The 21,539-nt window shown below is 45.7% G+C and overlaps 1 protein-coding gene across 2 annotated transcripts in view; it reads left to right on the forward strand.

Annotated features, from left to right (window-relative positions):
* The first annotated feature begins 1,390 nt into the window (after positions 1-1,390).
* Positions 1,391-21,539, forward strand: part of ACOX2 (acyl-CoA oxidase 2) — a 29,716-nt gene continuing 9,567 nt past the window's right edge. Inside the window, exons 1-13 of one of the 2 annotated variants that reach the window (XM_088662623.1) lie at positions 1,634-1,709; positions 2,213-2,282; positions 4,798-4,976; positions 5,611-5,773; positions 8,856-9,007; positions 9,721-9,828; positions 11,084-11,203; positions 12,461-12,576; positions 13,030-13,202; positions 15,026-15,188; positions 16,871-17,061; positions 18,999-19,160; positions 20,487-20,592. In XM_088662623.1, the coding sequence (XP_088518749.1) occupies positions 4,817-4,976; positions 5,611-5,773; positions 8,856-9,007; positions 9,721-9,828; positions 11,084-11,203; positions 12,461-12,576; positions 13,030-13,202; positions 15,026-15,188; positions 16,871-17,061; positions 18,999-19,160; positions 20,487-20,592 (1,614 nt within the window). In that variant the 5' untranslated portion in view covers positions 1,634-1,709; positions 2,213-2,282; positions 4,798-4,816. Of the gene's footprint in view, positions 1,710-2,212; positions 2,283-4,797; positions 4,977-5,610; positions 5,774-8,855; positions 9,008-9,720; positions 9,829-11,083; positions 11,204-12,460; positions 12,577-13,029; positions 13,203-15,025; positions 15,189-16,870; positions 17,062-18,998; positions 19,161-20,486; positions 20,593-21,539 lie in introns of both variants that reach the window. The other variant, XM_035106809.3, reaches the window with a different exon arrangement.

Genomic DNA, 21,539 nt, shown 5'->3' on the forward strand with positions numbered 1-21,539 from the left:
TGTGAAATTGAATCAGAGAATTGTAGAGTTGGAAGGGATCCCCGAGGGTCATCTAGTCCAACCCCCTGCAATGCAGGAATCTTTTCCCCGACGTGGAGCTTGAACTCACGACCCTGAGATTAAGTTCCTCATGCTCTACTGACTGGGCTCCCCAGCAATAAACCTCCACGCTGTTAAGCAACTTCAGCACAATGCTGCTGTTCCAGTTTCGGGGCTGATAAAGCAGCCAAATGCCCAAAGTCCAAAGTGTTATTACCTTTCTTTAACCCCCGCTCTCCCTGAGCTCCCTGGAACAACTGCATGACAGGCAAAAAAAATTCAGCAGTGCATCTTTTTCCTAACATGAGGATGCAATGGTGGGGATTGCATAAGCAATTCCCATCTGATCCCAGGCATATGCTGATCGTTCAGCCCGGACACAGAGGTCCAGCTCTGAGGGCCTTCTGACGCTCCCCTCACTGTAAGTAGTGAGCTTACAGGGAACCAGGCAGAGGGCCTTCTCGGTAGCGGCGCCCTCCCTGTGGAACGCCCTCCCATCAGAAGTCCAGGAAATAAGCAGCTATCCTATTTTTAAAGGACATCTGAAGGCAGCCCTGTTTGGGGAAGTTTTTAATGTTTGAAGTTTTATTCTGTTTTTAGTGTTCTGTTGGGAGCCACCCAGAGCCAGATGGACGGGGTATAAATAATAAAAGTATTACAATTATTTTTATTTTTATTATCATTATTATTATTATCATTATCATCATCATCAGTGAAGGCCGCATTTCAGATATGAGATGGGAGGCCACTAGAGGACGGGCTTTCTCTTATTGCAGAATGCCCTCCCCAAGCATATTTGCCTGGGGCCCACCGTATACAGTCATACCTCAGGTTAAGTACGCTGCAGGTTGCGTACTTTAGGGTTAAGAACCACGCGGACCTGAAGGCAATGGGGCCCTTTATATGTCCTTTGTCAACAACAAATGGTCGCTGTTCTTTGTGTTGAATATATGCTATATGGTAATTTATGGATCTAATAGCTATCTAAAGCTATTTGCACATGTTGCCCTGCAACCAGTCCATGCAGAATGTAGGCACACTATATATAGAAATGAGCAAACCAGTGATACTTTAGGGAGCAGGCGAGCAGGCTTACATCATACTTACCGGTACATCATAGGAGCCTACACAACACAAAACACTGTTGCTGTATGTAGGTTTTATTTGTTTTTTATCTTATATTTTGGAAATGGACATCCAGGTTTTTTTTCTTTATTTTTTTTGGGGGGGGCAAGAGAATGGAGCCCTAAATTATAGCTTGTTTAGCTTATACGTAAATCCGGCACTGCTTGGTGGAGAGCATTTAGGAGAGGATGGAGTTAAGCATAAAGCCTTGATTTCATCATCTATTATATGAGGGTGAACTCTGATCCTGTTAACAATAACAGCGACAAGCCCCTCTGATCTGAGAAGGCAAAGAGAGAGAGAGAGAGCTTTCTTGGCGTTCTTCCTCCGTTCCCGGGAGCAGCTCGGCATTCCGGCCAGGAGAAGGCGGTGGCGACACGCGTCAGCCAGTACGATAGAGACGGAGGAAACACCATAGACGCGCATATGCAAAGAAGGGGGGAAAAGGGCATTCAAACTTAGCAAGGCGCCCGGCAGTGGAAGCCTTCCCGTCAGCCGCTCGGATCAGGAAATAGCTTTGCGAGGATTCCCCTTGGCGAAGGGCGGTAAGTCACTTTGCACGACCCACCCACGTGTGCGTGGTGGGGGGAGGAGAGGGGGCCTGACAGAAGCTGGACTCGCTTTCCTGGGAGTTAAATCCCCCACCCCCGATTTCGGTGGGATTTTAACTTCTCGGTAGACTTTCCCGACTGAGTTAACTTTGCCCGTCGGAAACAACAGAGGTTTCACACGGGAGGTTTTTAAGCATCTGTCACGGGTGCTTTAGTTGAGAATGCGCGCATTTGCAGGGGGCTGGACTAGATGACCGTCAGGGTCCCCCCTCCAACTCTACCGTTCTATGGATTTCTGATTGTGTGCGTGAATGCCCACACAGTTATCATTCACCGCCCGTACTTTTCCGCACTACATTTCCGCCCCGCCTCACTGTTTTACAACCCAACAAGGCTCAAAAACCCACACCTGCAACTCGGGATGAAACAGCATGCATCTGATGGAGGGCGATTCCCCCCCCCCAGGGATGCCTATATAAATTTGTTAAACTTTAAAGGTGCCACGAGGGTCTTCAGTTGGATATCGCCTGGGTTGTTCCTGTCTGAGACGTTTCTTTGAGATCAGAGGTAGGGAAATCCCCTATCAGCTTTATAGAAAGTGCGATTTTAATGGAAGGCTTTCTATTGCAAAATAATAATTCTCAGTTTTGAAAATGTTTAACCCATGTTGGGCGTGTGTGGAAGGAAAAACAGGTACCTTGGGATGTGCGAGCCCAGGCATTAAATTTGTTGTGCAAGAGGGTACAGTCTGTGTGATATCTACAGCTGCAGTCAGCACAAAGTTTGAGGTTTTGCAATAACTCCTGTGTCCTTAGGTACAAAGCACAGGTTTAATGCACCGTGCCAAGAAAATGGGCGGGGTGGGGGGTGGGAGGCAAAGTAAGTACTGTACTGTACACTTGGCTTTATAAAGAGGACAGATCTCCCCAGCCCCCAGGAACTCTTAATTCACAACAGCTTAAAATGCGGTTTGCAGAAAGTAGATTGTGATCTGCAGGCAGCTCTTTGATTTGCAATAGATCAGCACAAGGATTCTGGCTGCCAATTGTTTAATAGCTCCAACAGCAAACCACCACCACCACCCCCCCAAAAAAGGGTTGATGAAATGAAGGTTGGGAACCAGGAGTTGGGAACCAGAATCAGTTCCGGTTCTGACAACAAATTCCTGGTAGATGAAGGGAACGCTGTGGATGTAGCCTATTGATTTCAGCAAGGCCTTTGACAAGGTGCCCCATTATATTCTTGTAAAGAAGCTGGTAAAATGCAGGCTAGACAATGCTACCATTCAGTGGATTTGTAACTGGCTGGCTGACCGAACCCAAAGGGTGCTCATCAATGGCTCCTCCTCATCCTGGAGAGTAGTGACTAGTGGGGTGCCACAGGGTTCTGCCTTGGGCCCAGTCTTATTCAACATCTTTATCAATGACTTGGATGATGGGCTTGAGGGCATCCTGAGCAAGTTTGCAGACGACACCAAATTGGGAGGGGTGGCTAATACCCCAGAGGACAGGATCACACTTCAAAATGACCTTAACAGATTAGACAACTGGGCCAAAGCAAACAAGATGAATTTTAACAAGGAGAAATGTAAAGTACTACACTTGGGCAAAAAAACCGAAAGGCACAAATACAGGATGGGAGACACCTGTACATGTGAAAAGGATCTAGGAGTCTTGGTAGACCACAAACTTGACATGAGTCAACAGTGTGATGCAGCAGCTAAAAAAGCCAATGCAATTCTGGGCTGCATCAATAGGAGTATAGCATCTAGATCAAGGGAAGTAATAGTACCACTGTATTCTGCTCTGGTCAGACCTCACCTGGAGTACTGTGTCCAGTTCTGGGCACCACAGTTCAAGAAGGATACAGACAAGCTGGAACATGTCCAGAAGAGGGCAACCAAAATGGTCAAAGGCCTGGAAATGATGCCTTATGAGGAACGGCTTAGGGAGCTGGGTATGTTTAGCCTGGAGAAGAGAAGGTTAAGGGGTGATATGATAGCCATGTTCAAATATATAAAAGGATGTCATATAGAGGAGGGAGAAAGGTTGTTTTCTGCTGCTCCAGAGAAGTGGACACGGAGCAATGGATTCAAACTCCAAGAAAGAAGATTCCACCTAAACATTAGGAAGAACTTCCTGACAGTAAGAGCTGTTCGGCAGTGGAATTTGCTGCCAAGGAGTGTGGTGGAGTCTCCTTCTTTGGAGGTCTTTAAGCAGAGGCTTGACAGCCATCTGTCAGGAATGTTTTGATGGTGTTTCCTGCTTGGCAGGGGGTTGGACTGGATGGCCCTCGTGGTCTCTTCCAACTATGATTCTATGATTCCTGGGCTGAACATATGCTCAAAGGCACCATGGTCCTCAAGTCTCTCCCTCCTCGCCACTGTTTTGCACCTGATTCCAATTGTTGGATCTTTTGAGTTCTGTTATTCTCCAGCAGATGGTATTGAGAGGCATGGGGGGGCTATGAACCCAGTGGTGGCATATTAACAACAACAACAACAACAACAACAACAACAACAACAACAACAACAACAACAACAACAACAATTTTATTATTTATACCCCGCCCATCTGGCTGGGTTTCCCCAACCACTCTGTGCAGCTCCCAACAGAATATTAAGGTAAAGGGACCCCTGACCATTAGGTCCAGTCGTGTCCGACTCTGGGGTTGCGGCGCTCATCTCGAAACACAATAAACTTCATAATTACCAGCTGCCAGCACCCATGAATTTTTCCGATCCCCTTTCAAACCTAGTGGCCAGTAGCTTATTGGTGATTTCTGCAGTTGGGCACACGTTCAAGGGATCTCAGGGTTTCAGCCAATGATTATAATTATGAGCAGGCTCTTCCCAGGTTAGCATATTCTCAAGGTGGAGCCAATTGATTTAAAGGTGTGCTCACAGAGCGCAATCCTGCGCACGTTTACTCAGAAGTAAAGTGCACATGGGGCTGTGTCGATAGCCATTCAAGGGCCGTCTTAAAGAAGCTTCAGTTCTGCAGACAAAAATATAAAACCCCACAACTTCATTATAAGACTTCTGCAAATGCTCAGTAACTACTAATTTCCTCTGTCTCTTCAGCATTCCACCCACATTTAGAATGGCATCGTGGAATGCAAATAAAAACATCCAGAATTCCACTGGACAAATTGTGAACCCTGACCTTGAAATTGAAAGAAAAACGGCCTCCTTCAGTGTCGAACGACTGACCAATATACTGGATGGAGGTGCTGAAAAGACGCAGATGCGAAGGGCAGTAGGTAAGTCGTCCACATGGAAATAAGTATTTGTGTTAGTTTGAATGTCGACACTATTTTTAATGCTTCCCCAACTATGCATCCGTTTGCCTTTTGGTGTATCCTCCTTCGCAGCGCTTAAAAACAATTTTTGGAGCTGGATAAATTTGTTTGGAACAAAAGGCTTAGCCAAACCAATTGTAGTTTTGCAGTCTTCAGAAACTGGACCGGTGAGACAATTGATTTTAAAGGGGCTCTTCTGGAACGACCTGTTCATTGCACATTCATCCTGATTAAGTTTGTGCAAAAGCTAAAACTTAGGTTGTGCAAGAACCTTGAACCTGGTCCAGTATGAACAGCTAGCACAAGCTTTTAAGCGCTGGGTTTATGTGCTGGCAGTAGTCTGTCCCCATCAACTTGTATGTATTAAATGATGGTGGATTTCATACAAGTTGTCAGCAGGCTGGACCCCCAACTCAGCGATACGGTGAGGAAGAGCCTTAGGTTAATGTGAATGGCCTGGAGGTTTCTGCTGCGTTATGCTTCACTGCTAGAACCGCGTTTTCTTCTGTAAATCTCTTAGTGAACATCAGTGTAATTGCAGCTTGGTTGATTCATGTGCCTCGGCCTGCTTAAAGGATCGTTGTATGCTCTGCAGATGCCATGATTCAGAGTGATCCGGTGTTCAGCCTAGAAAACCAGTACTTCATGAGCCAGAACGAAAGATACGAAGATGCTATCAGGAAGTCCGTTCACCTCTCGAAGAAGGCGGCTGAAATGGGATGGGCGACAGATGGACCTGAACTGGGTTACTGCAGCAGGTGATTTGAAAACAACAGAATGCTGCTAGAATTGTATTAGCTGTCTAAAAAAAAAAAAAAGTGCCTGCTTTCATCTAAGCTAAGTGGGGCGGCCCGCTACAGTCAAGGGAAATCTCTGGCTTCCAAGAGAGTGTGCGAATATGGGGCAGACAGAATTGCCTGTTGTGGATCCTATACCTTTTCAGAGTTGAGAGGGTGCCACATCTGATCTGAAAATTTACCTATATTATTATCATTATTATTTTTGTAAGCTACTGTGAGGTTTCGTTCGGTTACAATCAAGCAACGTGTCAATGTTTCTACATACATAAAGGAGCAGCTATGACCATACTGCCACGTTCTGGGCAGCCGTAGGATGAAAAGGTTGGAATTCAGGCTCAAAAAGCACAGGGGAAAAGGAAAGAGCTTGAGCACAGTAGTTCAGGCGCCTGTGACTTCAACATTGGCATAGTGCGATGTAGGGATTCCCTTGCACTTGATCTGGAAATGGCAATTAGTGCAGAAAGTGAGTGAGTGAGTGAGTGAGACCCTGTCAGCATGTCACCTGGCTGTTCAGAAAACTGCACTGGATGCTGATTGGTTACTGGGCCAGGTTCAAGGTATTAGTATTAGCATATAAAGGCCTTAACAGCTTAGAATCAGCTTACTTGATGGGTCACCTTAACTCATATAAGGACCCCTTCATTCCTCAGAATGGGCACTGTTGGAACTCCCTGCCTGTTGAACATCAGGCAGGCTCCTTCACTGTACCCTTTTCGGTGTTTGCTAAGAACATTTTTGTTCAGGCAAGCCTACCTGGACATCTTAAAGCTGACATGTACTTCAATCTATGTTTTGCTTAATTATTGATTTTAATTCTATTTAATTCTTCTTTTAAAAAAGAAAACACCTGCTTTTGACTTCACTGCCGTTTTCACGGCCGTTTTGTTTTTCTTAAACCGCTTAGAGATTCTAGTTGCAATCAGGGTGGTATATAAATTTTGTTAAGCGCATGAACAGAAAGTAAGGTTGCAGCCTTAACTTTGCTTACTTGGAAGTACACCTTGTTGAATTAAGTAGGGACTTACTTCTGACCCAGGTGGCACTGTGGTTAAACCACTGAGCCTAGGGCTTGCTGATCAGAAGGTCGGTGGTTCGAATCCCTGTGACGGGGTGAGCTCCCGTTGCTTGGTCCCAGCTCCTGCCAACCTAGCAGTTCGAAAGCACGTCAAAATGCAAGTAGATAAATAGGAACCGCTACAGCGGGAAGGTAAACGGCGTTTCCATGTGCTGCTCTGGTTTGCCAGAAGCGGCTTTGTCATGCTGGCCACATGACCTGGAAGCTATACGCCGGCTCCCTCGGCCAATAATGCGAGATGACCGCGCAACCCCAGAGTCGGTCACGACTGGACCTAATGGTCAGGGGTCCCTTTACCTTTACCTTTACCTTACTTCTAAGTACACATGGTTAGCTATGTACCAGGGATGGGAAACCCAAAGGACACCCTCCAGCCCCCCCTCTCTAACAACCAGCAACAACTTTATATGAGTGGCTTCCAACAAATCATAAAACCACAGTAAAACATCAAACATTAAAAACTTCTCTTTACACGGCTGGCTTCAAGTGTCTTTTAAAAGTCAGATGGTTGCTTGTCTGTGTGACATCTGACAGGAGGGCGTTCCACAGGGTGGGGGGCACCACTACCGAGAAGGCCCTCTGCCAGGTTCCCTGCAACCCCACTTCTTGCAGTGAGGGAACCGCTTGGAGGTGGGTTCTCAGTATCTGGGCTGAACGATGGGGGTGGAGGTGCTCCTTCACGTATGCAAGGCCAAAACTCTCCCCTTCCCAGCTCTTGGGATTTTCCCTAGGCCACCCCCCTCACTCTACTGCTTCCACGGTTGCCAGGTTAGAACATGTCCTTGAACTATGCCAATACCTCTTAATTGCCTTTACTGGTTGTAAAGAGCTCAGACATCTGCATAATTGGCATGTAGCCTACTGCACACAGGTGAAAGTTCCACCCACTGCTCCATCGTGTGGGTGGGTGGGTGTGTTCCTGGCCATGCTCACCACTGGCACCTAACCCTCGAGCTGAAAAAAGGCCCCTTTCCCCCTTTCTGTGCATACTTACTTTAAGTAAGTCCCGTTTGACTTATTTCTGAGTAAATGTGTCAGCAATTGTCCAGGAGGGTACCTACTCGTGAGTAAGGCCATGGCAGAGACACACACCTGACTGGCATGTTCCCTCCCTCCTGGGAGATCGTTCGGGAGCCTCTGGAGCGTTCTTCAGCCCGAACATCACAGTGACTGGTGTGATAAAGCACCAGCACACCTCCCACATCTGCAGAGGCTTGCGCAGTTGCGTAAAAGACTCAGCAGCACAGCATTCTGGCTAAGCTAGTTTATTTACATATAAACAGACTCGGAGCTCTTCATCATGGCTCCCTCTCTCTAGCATCACAGGCAGTAAAGAGAAAGAACAAAGGAACAACAGTCCCACGTAGGAAGACAGTAAGACAAACATCCTGTCTACGTCACATCCACTCTGTGGAATGAAAACACATACAGTCATATGATACACAATAAACCTATGACTGCAGACGGGGAATGAATCTCGCAACAAAACGTGCCTCGGACGGCACTGTAGAACTTGGATTTCCCTGTAAGCCAGTGAGGTCAAATATATATATTGTTCCATATTTGTGGGAGCCCCTTGGATTTATACGGCAGGAGGGAAAGGGCAGAAGCTGCTGCGGGAATGAGTTAGCGAAGGGTTGCCAATGGCTTTTGTGGGCGAACCGAACAAACGAGTAATGTTAGGCCCTGTCGACTGGCTATTTCAAAACGTGCTTTTTATCAGCCGTATCTATCAGGGAGCAGTACGGCCTGAGGAGGAAGGCAGGTGCCATGCCTCTGTTGTGAAGTTAAATGCCCTGCTGAAATGTCACGTTCTGCATTGATGTAATGGCCCTGTGCTTTGCGATTTTGCATTTGGGCGCAGGGATCGCCCAAATGCAAAACTTAGGGACCAACATCAGGGAGATGACATACACTTAGGGACTAACATCAGGGAGATGACAGGAATTGCATATCCTTTTGCAGGGCGCTTCATGCCAACCTGGCGTTCAACGTCCACGTGGTCTTTGTTAAGAGCCTGATGGGGTTAGCCACAGACGAACAGCTCGCCAAGTGGCTCCCTTTGGCAGAAAAATTTTACATCGTAGGGACCTATGCCCAGACCGAACTGGGTCACGGTAAGTTTACTAGCTTATTGTGGCTCTTAGGGCCAGAATCCATCCAAATACCACAGTGTCAAATTCCACTGTGCCAATGAGGCCCTAATGGGTAGCAATTGCTCCAGAGCAGTTGTGGGGAACTTTTGCCACTAACCCCCCAGGTCTGAGTCCAGGCAGCTCCAGATGGCATTTTGCCTTGCAGCAGAGTGGGCAGCTGACCGCCCAGAAGACTCCGACCATTGGCAATTGTCTGGCCCCTGAAGGCCACAAGAGGAAAATGGCTAGTAGTCTAAAGCTGTCAGGTTCAACACCTGAGTTTTAATGGCAGGGAATATCCCTATTTTTTGTTTTCGTTTTTTAAAAGACAGCTGGAGAATAGAGGTCATGGGAAAATGGGGTTAGCCACACTCAGGGCCTTTTTCCCCAGCCGGAACTTGCCGGAACCCTCAGGTGGGCGCTATTGCCATTATAAGGGAACAAGGAAGGTGTTCATGGTGATTCCTGGCACCTGTTTTTCTAGAAAAATAGCACCGGCTGCACTGACCCTGAGTCAAGGAAGCTCCAAATTAAAAATTGAGATGCCTTTGAGGGTGGAACTTGCTTACAAAAAAAGAGAAGTTGGACCCAGTCTTGAGAACAGCACGGCTGGGATTTGTGGGCCTGACTAGTGAATGTGGAATCTGCTGGTGGTCTTGCGATGCTCTGAGAAACCGTGTTTTTTTTTATTAAAGGAACTTACCTTCGGGGATTGGAGACAACAGCCACCTTTGATGCTGCTACACAGGAGTTTGTTCTCAACACGCCAAGCATCTCTGCCATGAAGTGGTGGCCGGGAGATTGTAGGTAGCAAACACACTCAGGGGTGGGGGCCTTTTCGTTCGTTCTGTCCTTTTAATTGTTTCCCCAATCTTTAAAGGGTGTATTATAGCCAAATGTTTTTAAAGTGTAAGTGGAACACTACGAATGAAACGTACAGAGGAAAACCCGCTTGCCATTCGCTGCATTTCAGCAGGAAAACACCAGGACAGAAAACAAAACAAAAAAAAACCACACAGAGCTTTGAATACCAGATTTGTGTCTAGACATGCAGCACAAAAGGAAGTCCGGATGAGCCCAGAGTTGGGTCCCTTCCCAAACCCCTGGTTACTTGTCTTCTCAATCTGCATCTTTAATTGCAGCTTTGAATATGGTCGATGCATAAAGGTATCATAGTACCATTATACAGATCTATGGTGCAACCGCACTTGGAATACTGTGTACGATTCCGGACACCCTACCTGAAAAAGGAGATTGAGGAGCTGGAAAGGGTTTGTGAAAGGGCAACCAAAATGATAGGGGGGTGGGGGTGGGAGCAGGTTTTCCTGTGAGGAAAGGTTGCAACAATTTTTAGATTAGGGAGAAATCAAGTAGCAGGGTTCAGCCCAGCTGTGCATAACATTATGTACAATGTGGAGAAAGTAGATAGAGAAAAGTTTTCTCTTTAAGAGAGGTTTAGAGAAATTGATGGAGAATAAAGCTGTTAGTGGTTCCTAGCTACATAGGCTATGTTCTCATGTCACTGTAGCTGGGAATGGCAGGTGTAGAGAATTGCTCTTGCACTCGCAGGCCTTTGGCCTCATCCAATAATAATATTACTTATATCCCACCCATCCGGCCAGGCCTCCCCAGCTACTCTGAACAGTTTCCAGCAGAACGTTAAAAGCATAATAAAACATCAGCCATTAAAAACCTCCCTAAACAGAGCTGCCTTCAGATGTCTTCTAAAAGTCAGGTAGTTGTTTATTTCCTTGACATCTGATGGGAGGGTGTTCCACTGGGTGGGCGCCACTACTGAGAAGGCCCTCTGCCTGGTTCCCTGTAACCTCACTTCTCACAGGGAGGGAACCGCCAGAAGGCCCTCAGAGCTGGACCTCAGAGTCCGGGCTGAACGATGGGGGTGGAGATGCTCCTTCAGGTATACAGGACCAAGGCCGTTTAGGGCTTTAAAGGTCAGCACCAACACTTTGAACAGGGCTGTTCTTATGTTCTGAAAATGCCGCTTAACTTTTTGAGGAATTGATGACTTATTTTCGCACCCTCCATTCACCCTTACAGTGGGACGGACGGCGACTCACGCTGTGGTCTTTGCTCAGCTTTACCTGAAAGGAAAGTCGTATGGCATGCATCCCTTCATGGTGCAGATCCGCAGCCTCCGAGATCATTCTTTGGTACCAGGTGATTTACTCCAGAGGCTCCCGAAACGATTCTACTGGGTGGTTTTTTAAAATCTGTTTCAAGCTTGCCAATGTTTCTAACCATAATCAGTGGTGCCATCAGGGCAGGCTTGGGAGGCAGACATAGAAACATAGAATTGGGAAGTTGAAAGGGACCCTAAGGCTCAATCTAGTTTAATCCCCTGCATTTGCAATCTTGGGCCCCACTCATCAGAATGAGCAAAAGGGCCTCTAAATGCAAAAATAAATCTGGTTTCCAACATTGTTTTTAAGCTCAGAAAAATGCTTTCATGTTGTCATGTGGTTCAGATATATTCATCACTTTTGGGGCTGTGCCATCATCATCATCATCATCATCATCATAGTGAAAAATGAAAAATAAATGGAGAGAAGAATAGCAGAGTTCATCAGACACCATTTCAAACAGAAATACATTAGCCAATTTATTAAAGTATTAAAATATTATTGACAGATGCAAAAAATGAGGGGGCACAAAGGAGGTGGACAGAATAAGGAAGAATATTTAGGGGGAAAGGGTGTCCGGCTTACCACCATTTGAAGGTAATGTCTGTAGTCCTATACATGCTCACTTCATACCTGCCAAGTTGCTGTCAGAGAAATAAGGGACTAGGCCGGAAGTAGCAGGCCGGAAGTAGCGCTGTCACCATTTTGGAACTGGGCGGAGCATGCTCAGAAGTGACTTTTGATGCTGCTTTGCCCAGTTCCAAAATGGCCATCACGCCAGAAGTCGCACTGCAGCCATTTTGGAACTGGGCAGAGCAGCATCAAAAGTTGCTTCTGAGCATGCTCTGCCCAGTTCCAAAATGGCCGCCACGCCATAATAAACTGGGGGGGAAAAAAAATCCATTTTTTCAGCTAGGAACAGCTGGAAAAACGGGGATTTCCCGGCGAATACGGGAGACTTGGCAGCTATGGCTTACTTGGGAGTAAAGTCCCATTTGTCTCAATGGGGTATTCTACTGAGTAGACATGCATAGACTTGCACTGTAAGTGAAGTAGTACACGCTGCTGTCTAATTTGGGGAGGATTAATAAAAAAAGAGTTCATAGATTTTTCAGTGCTTTCTGTTGAGCAGAAGAAACATGTGCTTTCATTGGTGGGCATAAGACCATTAAGTCCAGAGTCTATTGTTACCTAACCAAACCACTGTGCATCCTGATTTCCAAAAGAGACTTCAACCTGCACAATTTTTTAAACCTGTCTGTCTGTCTGAATCCTTGCTTGTTTTGCTCCGTAGGAGTAACTGCAGGGGATATTGGTCCCAAAATGAGCTTTGAAAATGTTGACAATGGCTTTCTCTTGCTGAAGAATGTTCGGATTCCAAGGGAAAACATGCTGGCTAAGTTCTCTCAGGTACACTTGGCTGTGGGTATTAAACAGGTTTAATCAGTTGCGCCATAGCAAAGGCCTCTGGTTATCCTCTCGTGTGGAATTTCACATGGAATCTATCAGGTGGCAAAGACAGAATGTCAAGAATCTTCATGAACTTTCATTCTCTTATTTCATTTTTTTAAAGAGAGACTAGTCCTCATGGTGATCAAGGAATGTTTGAAAACAGTGCTTTTTCAGGGTTTTTTGGTTGTTTTTTAAAAAAATGAGGGGCCAGTAGTCATATTTTGATAATAGCACAAAATGGCTGCCATGGGCAGCAAAAAAAGAGGTGACAGAGAAACCGGTGACAGGGGTTTAAAAAAAAAACATTGTCTGGAAGACATTTGCAGCACCTGTATATGCTTCAGAGTTCTGAGTCCTGGACTTAGATTTTGCTTCTGCTAACACACACCTTTTCCCCCCCACAATTTCCAGGTCCTGCCGGATGGCCGGTATATGAAAAAAGGATCTGCAAAAATTAACTACCTTACTATGATTGTGGTTCGTGTCCTCATGCTTCAGAATGAAATTGTCCCCAATCTGATGATGGCTTGCACCATTGCAATCCGATATTCCGCAGTGCGCCGGCAGTCTGAGTTAAAGCCCGGGTATGGCAGGAAAGGAGGGCCTGGCTCCAGGCAGGGGTGCATTAATGCCCTGCTCCTCTGTTGACTATTATTGTTGTTGTTGTTGTTGTTGCTTTCCTCTTTTCTTACCAACTCTCGGTGTTCCAGCCAGTAATCCCCACCCCACCCCTTTTTTGCTTGATACATCTACTTAAACTCTTAAGCAAGCAGATGAATTTAAGATAAGATATAAGATATAAGATATCTTTATTGTCATTGTCCCCTTGCGGGAACAACGAAATTACTCTGTTGCTACATCCACTCAGATAAAGCATTCCGCATAATCCAAAATTACAAAAACCTGATTAAAAACAGTAAATATAATACAAAATAACAAGTAAAATAAGATGACTTCAAAGTCCAGGCTTTCCATTTAAGGCCAAAATCGCTCTAGAGAAGAAACTGTTCCTGAGACGGCTCGTTCTTGCCTGCATTGTTCTATATCTCCATCCCGATGGCAGGAGCTGAAAGAAATGGTGACCAGGGTGCGTTGGATCTCTTGATATATCTAGTGCTTTTCTATGGCACCTGGTGGTGTAAATTTGTTCTAAGGTGGAGAGTGAGCAGCCAATAATGCTCTCTGCTGTTTTAATAATTCTACACAGCCCTGCTCTGTCCTGAGAAGTACAGCTTCCGTACCACACACATAAACTGTACGTGAGCACGCTCTGTATGGCACAGTGATAGAAGGCAAGCAGCAGCTTTTGTGGAAGATGGTTTTTCCTTAAAATTCTCAAAAAATACAGTCTCTGCTGCGCCTTCTTCACAAGCCCCCTTGTATTAACACTCCAGGACAGATCCTCCTGTAACTCAATGCCTAGAAATCTAAACGTCGTTACCCTCGCCACACAAATTCCGTCAATCAAAAGTGGCTGGACCTCGTTCTTCTGTCTCTTAAAATCCACCACAAGCTCCTTAGTTTTCTTTGTATTTATGAGCAAGTTGTTGACTCTGCACCACTCTGTCAGCCGCTCCACCTCATCTCTATACTCAGTTTCACGCTCCTTATTTGCAAATGTTGAAGAGGCAGTGAAGCTGATGAATCCAGGAGTGGGGTGGGGGCTGAAAAAAGGGGGGTTGGGAGACTAGTGTGAGGGACCGGGTGCCCCAAGGGTACTTTGGATTCGGGAGGTTCTGAACGCTGCTTCCCATACAGTTGGGGTGACCGTGTCTCTTTGTCTCAATATGTTCTTCCTCCTTCTGTGACCACAGATACCTGGCTGTGTGTTCAGGTTGGCTCGGAATTTATTTCCGGTCAGGAAAGACAAATAGGGGGAACCCTGGATTCTGTGTGTGTGCATTACGGCTGTCGAAAACAAGCCTTTGTTTAAATCTGGTTCTCTACCATTATCTTTATTTTAAAGGTGTTGGAATGTGCAGGTGTACTGCAGACCTCTATGTATTTTGACAAGGGATGTTGCCTGGAATGGCTGCCATTTGGCAAAGGAAGGGAGGAAGCGCTTTTGGACCAGTGGGACTCATTTCTGTGGCTTCCACTCGCACCAAAACTTACTTGAATCAGCCCCTCTACCTGCTGCATGGCCTCCGCTGGCCCCCTAAGCTAGCCAGGTGGAAAATGCTGTCCTGTTAACATTGGAATAAGATCTCACTGCTAAGCAGGGCCACCTGTGAGTGGATGTTTTTGGGGCGTGTGGTTGGGTCAGTTCGTGAGGCAGAAATTGGCCGCCCTGTGTTGGCTTCCCAGAATGAAAGAGGAAATGCAAAATGGAAACTCCTTCGGGTAAATGGAGGCTATTCATTTGCTGTTCGTTTTGGATAATCTGCGACATTTTCTCCCCCCTCAGTGACCGGGAGGCGAAGATTCTTGACTATCAGACCCAGCAACAGAAACTTCTCCCTCAGCTGGCAACGGCCTATGCCTTTTACTTTGTTGCAAAATACCTGCGGGACTTCTTTGACAGGGGCTACATGGAAACCAAAGAAGGAAAGTTTGACTTGCTCCCTGAGGTAACGTGAAGAAGGATAAGCAATATCCCTTCAGGCCTTCCTTTAGAAACCTTTAAACTTTAAAAGGTGGTTAATAAAATGAACAAATGACCAAAAGAAGAAACCCAGAAGATTTTGAAATCTTTTTTTTTTAAAAAAAAAAGAAGAATCGGGAAAAGGGCTACTTGATACATATATCTGCATTGCTTGATTTGCAGTCGAATGTGTGAGGTGATATTTATCTACATTTAATTTTAAAATATTTACATGCAAAGCCCATCCAAAGCAGTTTACAACAATAACAACCCCCCCATAAAGAATATTAGTAAAAGTGTACTAAAAACAATCCACAAGAATAGAATAAAACAGACTAAGAAAAAGTAACCGTTTATTTTAAAAGTGACACAAGTGGTATGGCTGCTGCAGGCTTTCCCTCCTCAACTGATGTATGGTATTCCCCCCCCCCTTCAACTGACAAACCTGCTTGTAAAAACTTGGCTCTTGGAGCTGATTTTAGATATGCAGGAAAGGCAAGTGCTAAATTCCCTTCGGATTGTGCCGTTTCAAACTCTGGGTGGTGGCAAAGCTGAGTGCCCTCTCCCACATTTCCCAAAATGTGATGTCTCTGCTTTACATTACAAACATACATACTGTCTTGAAATGGTAGGGTTTCAGGGGAGCATGTACTCGGTGCCTTTCCTGTGACTGAATACATGGTAAGTGAATTTTACCTTTGTGGGCCCCTGCAGTTTAAGGGTTTAGTTCATTGCAATGCCTTCCAGGTGCCATTGGACTCCAGCTCCCATCATTCCTGACCATTGACCAAGCTGTCTGGGTATGAGGGGAGCCGGAATCCACCAACATCCAGAAGCCGCCATGTCAGATATTCCCAGTATCATTGTTGTTTAGTCGTTTAGTCGTGTCCGACTCTTCGTGACCCCATGGACCATAGCACGCCAGGCACTCCTGTCTTCCCTGCCTCCCACAGTTTGGTCAAACTCATGTTCATAGCTTTGAGAACACTGTCCAACCATCTCGTCCTCTGCCCTCCCCTTCTCCTTGTGCCCTCCATCTTTCCCAACATCCGGGTCTTTTCCAGGGAGTCTTCTCTTCTCATGAGGTGGCCAAAGTATTGGAGCCTCAGCTTCACGATCTGTCCTTCCAGGGAGCACTCAGGGCTGATTTCCTTCAGAATGGAGAGGTTTGATCTTCTTGCAGTCCATGGGACTCTCAAGAGTCTCCTCCAGCACCATAATTCAAAAGCATCAATTCTTCGGTGATCAGCCTGCTTTATGGTCCAGCTCTCACTTCCATACTATGTGGCTAATTCCATAAATACAAACCAGAGTCACAATCCAGTCAAAATCCAGGCCTCGCTGGTGTCCAGTAAAAGGTCTTAGTTGGTTTTAACTGACTCCCACAGGAATCAACGAAACATGCTTTAGCCACTGTAGAGCACTGTCATGCTTATTCTTTGGCCTGATTGCAAATAAGTTATGTAACCTATCACAAGAATTTAGGACAGGTAACACTCCCGCCGCCATAAAAGATGACCTATGAATTTAAGCTGAGTAGGATGATAGTAGGAAAGGATATAAACCTACAGACATTTCATATGTCGCTGGTCCAGAGATGCCGTTCTGTAGAATGGGAAATGCAGAAGTGTCCTCTCTTAACACTGTTCTTTCTGCCTTAATTCACAGCTTCATGCTCTTGCTTCAGGAATTAAAGTCATCGCTACAGACTACTGCTCGGCCGGAGTCGAGGTTTGTCGGAAGGCCTGTGGGGGGCACGGCTACTCTCTTCTCAGCGGCCTGCCTTCCTTATACACCAGGCAGGTGGCTGGTTGCACCTATGAGGGGGAAAACACTGTCCTCCTCCTGCAGACAGCCAGGTAACCGCACTGAATATCTATCCAAATCTGTGATATGTTTCACAAATGCTTCTGCTCAGAATTTTGTGTGTGTGTGTGTGTGTGTGTGTGTGTGTGTGTGTGTGTGTGAGAGAGAGAGAGAGAGAGAGAGAGAGAGAGAGTGTTTTAGAAGTCAGCAAGCAGTGAATCTGTGCTTCTACTTGAAACTAGGCAGCCAACGTTGTTGTGTCCCAAGCAACCTCATGCTGATTTATTTAAGGGAGTGCTCGACACTCCAAGATTCTGAAACGACCAGCTCCAAACTCAGCAACTGGAGGAAACTGACACATGTTGCATCCTTTTTCAGGTGTTTACATTTCTCATGTAGAGAACTGTACATTCCAATTCAGGGCACATTCCAATTGCTCGGCGGTCAATGCTGTTGAAGCGTATTTTGCAGCCAACCTTCTGTGAGGGAAGGGAAAAGTTGTCATTTTGGCCAGAACTAAAACCTCTTGCAGGCTCAAGGAACAGGATTTTCAAATTTCAGAAAATGGAAGGATTACATAATTTGGTTGTTGTTGTTGTTGTTGTTGTGCCTGGGGACTAAAATAAGGATTAAGGAAAGATGGTGGTGTGTGAGATGGAGTGGGCCGAAAATCAGGATATGCAGTGCTCAAGTGTGCCAGTGTAATTCTTCTCTCTTCTGCAGACTCTGACTGGCAGAAGAATGAGTGGAAGAACGATTGACAGTGGAGGAATTGAGTCAAATGTTGGGTGGAGCTACGAATGAGTGATAGGCAGATAACACCACTCTAGGATTATCTTTAAAGAAAAGTGGGATTAGAAATCTCTTAAGCGAATTGAGCGTTGATTGGAAAATGACAGTTGACTGACTGCACGAGACAGAGAGAAATGGAGAATGAGATGAAAGAGACAGGCAGACAGAGCAAGCAACTGTAAAAGAGGATAGCTGTTTTTTGAAATACCCTTGAATATTCTGTATGCAATAACTGCTTGTTCTGGATGTTGTGTTCCTTAATTGTCTGCTTAGCATTTAAACTGTATGTGTTCTGGTCTGGGTGGATTCTAAGGTTCATACGTCTCCTCCCACGTGGCTTGTGCAGATGTATTTGGGTAAGAATATGAAGGGAGAGGCCTACTGATGGCAGCAGGTATTTTGCGGGAAGTCTGTACTCAGCGGAGTCTTTGAGTGACTTATCTAGTGACCTCCTGGGGGCGGGCCTTTGTAGGAGACTCTGGAATAGTGATGCTGACAAATATGTTTTCTGTGTCTTCTCCGCAACAAGTAGGGGTGCAAACCCAGCACACTTAAAAAATGCAAGATAGAGTTGCTGAAGATTCTGCAGCAGTGTCAATATCCTGAGATATAGCCATGATGAGGGACGCGGGTGGCGCTGTGGGATAAACCACTGAGCCTAGGGCTTGCCGATCAGAAGGTCAGCGGTTCGAATCCCTGCGACGGGGTGAGCTCCCATTGCTCAGTCCCTAGCAGTTCGAACCTAGCAGTTCGAAAGCACGTCAAAGTGCAAGTAGATAAATAGGTACCGCTACAGCAGGAAGGTAAACAGCGTTTCTGTGTGCTGCTCTGGTTCGCCAGAAGCGGCTTTGTCATGCTGGCCACATTGACCTGGAAGCTGTACGCTGGCTCCCTCGGCCAATAGAGCGAGATGAGTGCCGCAACCCCAGAGTCGGTCACGGCTGGACCTAATGGTCAGGGGTCCCTTTACCTTTACCTAGCCATAATGCATGTTCTTAGATATCTTTCACCCCCTGGCCTGCCTATTAACTATCCTGTTTTCCAGTTATTTGTATCATGAGGCGTAAAGAAACGTTGCCTTATCTGTTGGCCCTGCTTTTTAACCGCTGAGAAATAAGTGTTTGGAAACAAGGTGCATAGTTCAGCAAATGCCTCTGGGATGAGGATGTGGCTCAATTTTCATTTTCTTTGCCATTAGGTTTCTGATAAAGTGCCTTGGGATGGCACAAAGTGGCCAGCCCCTTCCTCCATCAGTTGCTTACCTGACTTCTGAAAGCTTTGGAAAATGCCAAGCCCAGGAAAAGAGAGACTTCCTCAATCCTGACATTTACACGGAAGCTTATAGGCACAGAGCATTCAGGTTGGCACAGAAATGCTGGAACCCAACAGTTTTGCTTGGGTGTTTTTTTTTCAGGGGGTGGGGGCAGATTTCTTGCATGTCCCATCTTAAAGGCACAGGATGATAAACAACAGGAGATCAAATAAGGTGTAATCGTGATCAGGGAAGGCTGTGGGCCAAGTTGTATCAGTCTACACACCTACCTCACGGGGTTGTTTTATGATATTACAATTGCTCCCCCAAACTCCCTTGATGAAGGGCTGATTACATAAGCCCCATTTGAAGGCTGAAAGATACTGTTCCCCGTGAACCCTGAAATTACTAGTTAACTGTTTTTAGAATGCTTTTTAAAATGGTTTATATCAGGGATTCTCGAACTGTAGTCTGTGCACCACCAGTGAACTGGCATGGCTGCATTAAAAACACAGATTATTTTTTAATTGTATTTTTATTGCTTCTTTTGTTTATTATGTTGTATTTTACCTTGTTGCAAATTCAAATCTTTAGGGTGCAAATGGGTAATGCAATAAAAATGCAAGATGAGAGCAAGATGCAAATGTTCTGATGCAGGATAAATTCATCATATTACAGGGGACTTATTTGTAACCTAGAAGCAGGGTAAGAGCTTCTGTGAGGAGAGGCTGGTTTGTGTGCATATTGCCCGAGCTATACATTCGGCAAAACAGGGTGGTAGGAGGGATTGCCATCACTTTAGGCCACATGACTTTTTGAGGGGGGGGGAAGCTCCAACATTTTTTTAAGAGCTGTTTTAATTTGCAGGGAGTTGTTTTCGTGCTTTACATCATGGACCATTCAAAACTGGTGAAGACACCTGCGTGATACAGTCCAGATTTCTGCAACCTTCATTCTCCTCCATGTGCAGACCAGACCTTTGTCTCTGCCATTTAGGGGCATTTTTTTTAAAAAATAGCCATAAATATTTGCAAAATTGTTGACAGTTTTTTTGGTGTCTATAGTAGTTACTGAAGGAGCGTCTCCACCCCCATCATTCTGCCTGGATACGGGAGTTCCAGCTCCAAGGGCCTTCTGGCGGTTCCCTCACTGCAAGAAGTGAGGTTACAGAGAACCAGGCAGAGGGCCTTCTCGGTGGTGGCACCCGCCCTGTGGAACGCCCTCCCATCAGATGTCAAGGAAATAAACAACTACGGCATCTGACTTTTAGAAGACATCTGAAGGAAGCCCTGTTTAGGGGAGTTTTTAATGTTTGATGTTTTGTCGTGTTTTTAATATTCTGTTGGGAGCCACCCAGAGTGGCTGGGGAAACCCAGCCGGATGAGCGGGGTATAAATAACAAATTATTATTATTATTTTAATCTTTCCCTATAGAGTTGCAAGAAACGCAGCTGTCAAACTCCAGGGTCTTGTTCAGCAGGGAATGGCACAGCACGACGCTTGGAACAGGTGCTCCGTCCAACTTGCCCAGGCTGCCATGGTTGGTAAAAACTTTGTAGCTTCACCCACTACTGGCTCTTCTGCCAGGAATCCTGTCTCCCAAACTGCACTTGAAAAGCTAAGCCAATAATAATAATAATAATAATAATAATAATAATAATAATAATAAACAGTACATCATATTGTGTTGCATCCAGATCCCATTTTTTAAAAACCCTGTTTTGTATAAGAACATGATACTGATGTTTCTAGGTCTAAATCTAAACAGTACCTTGTTAAAGGAGGAGTGGCTAACCTTTGACCCTCAAGATCTTGCTGGACTTCATCTCCCATAATCCCTGGCGACTGATCATTCTGGCCAGGACTGATAGGAGTTAGAATCCAGCAAACTCTGGGGGAGTCTTTTCGTAAACCGCTTTGAGGTGGGTTTTAAAAAAACAAAAACAACAATCCAGTAGTCTATACATTTTATGAAACGGATAAATAAAAGCAACCTTACATGGAGATGCCAAGGATTGAACCGGGGGCCCTCAGGTGATCTTCCCCCCGAGCTACGACTTTCCCTAAGTGTGTGTGTGTGATGATGAACTGTAGAAAGAACCAGCGAGAGATCATTTTGTCTCACTGTGAATCATTTCGGGACTTTCTGCTGTGGAAAGCGATGCATAAATTCAGTCCACCTCACCCAGCTCATGATTTAAGAGTTGTGGAAGCAGGACTCTGCAATGGACAGAGTAATGGAGTGGAGGTTTTGGGAAAGAAGCGAGGAAGGGATTTGCAGCCTCATGCCTTTGCTCCTGGCCTCTGCTTTGCTGTGGAAACACAGCCCCCAGCATAGCTGCCAAGATATCCCTTTTTTTAAGGGATTTTCCCTTATGCTGAATAGGCTTCCTCGCGAGAAAAGGGAAAACTTGGCAGCTATGGCCCCCAGTCATGTTGGGGCATATTGGAGAGAATCAGCTCCCACTCAGCTGGGGGCTGAGTCTG

This window comes from Zootoca vivipara, chromosome 2 (genome assembly GCF_965207765.1).
Source record: "Zootoca vivipara chromosome 2, rZooViv2.hap1.1, whole genome shotgun sequence".
NCBI classification, from domain to species: domain Eukaryota; kingdom Metazoa; phylum Chordata; class Lepidosauria; order Squamata; family Lacertidae; genus Zootoca; species Zootoca vivipara.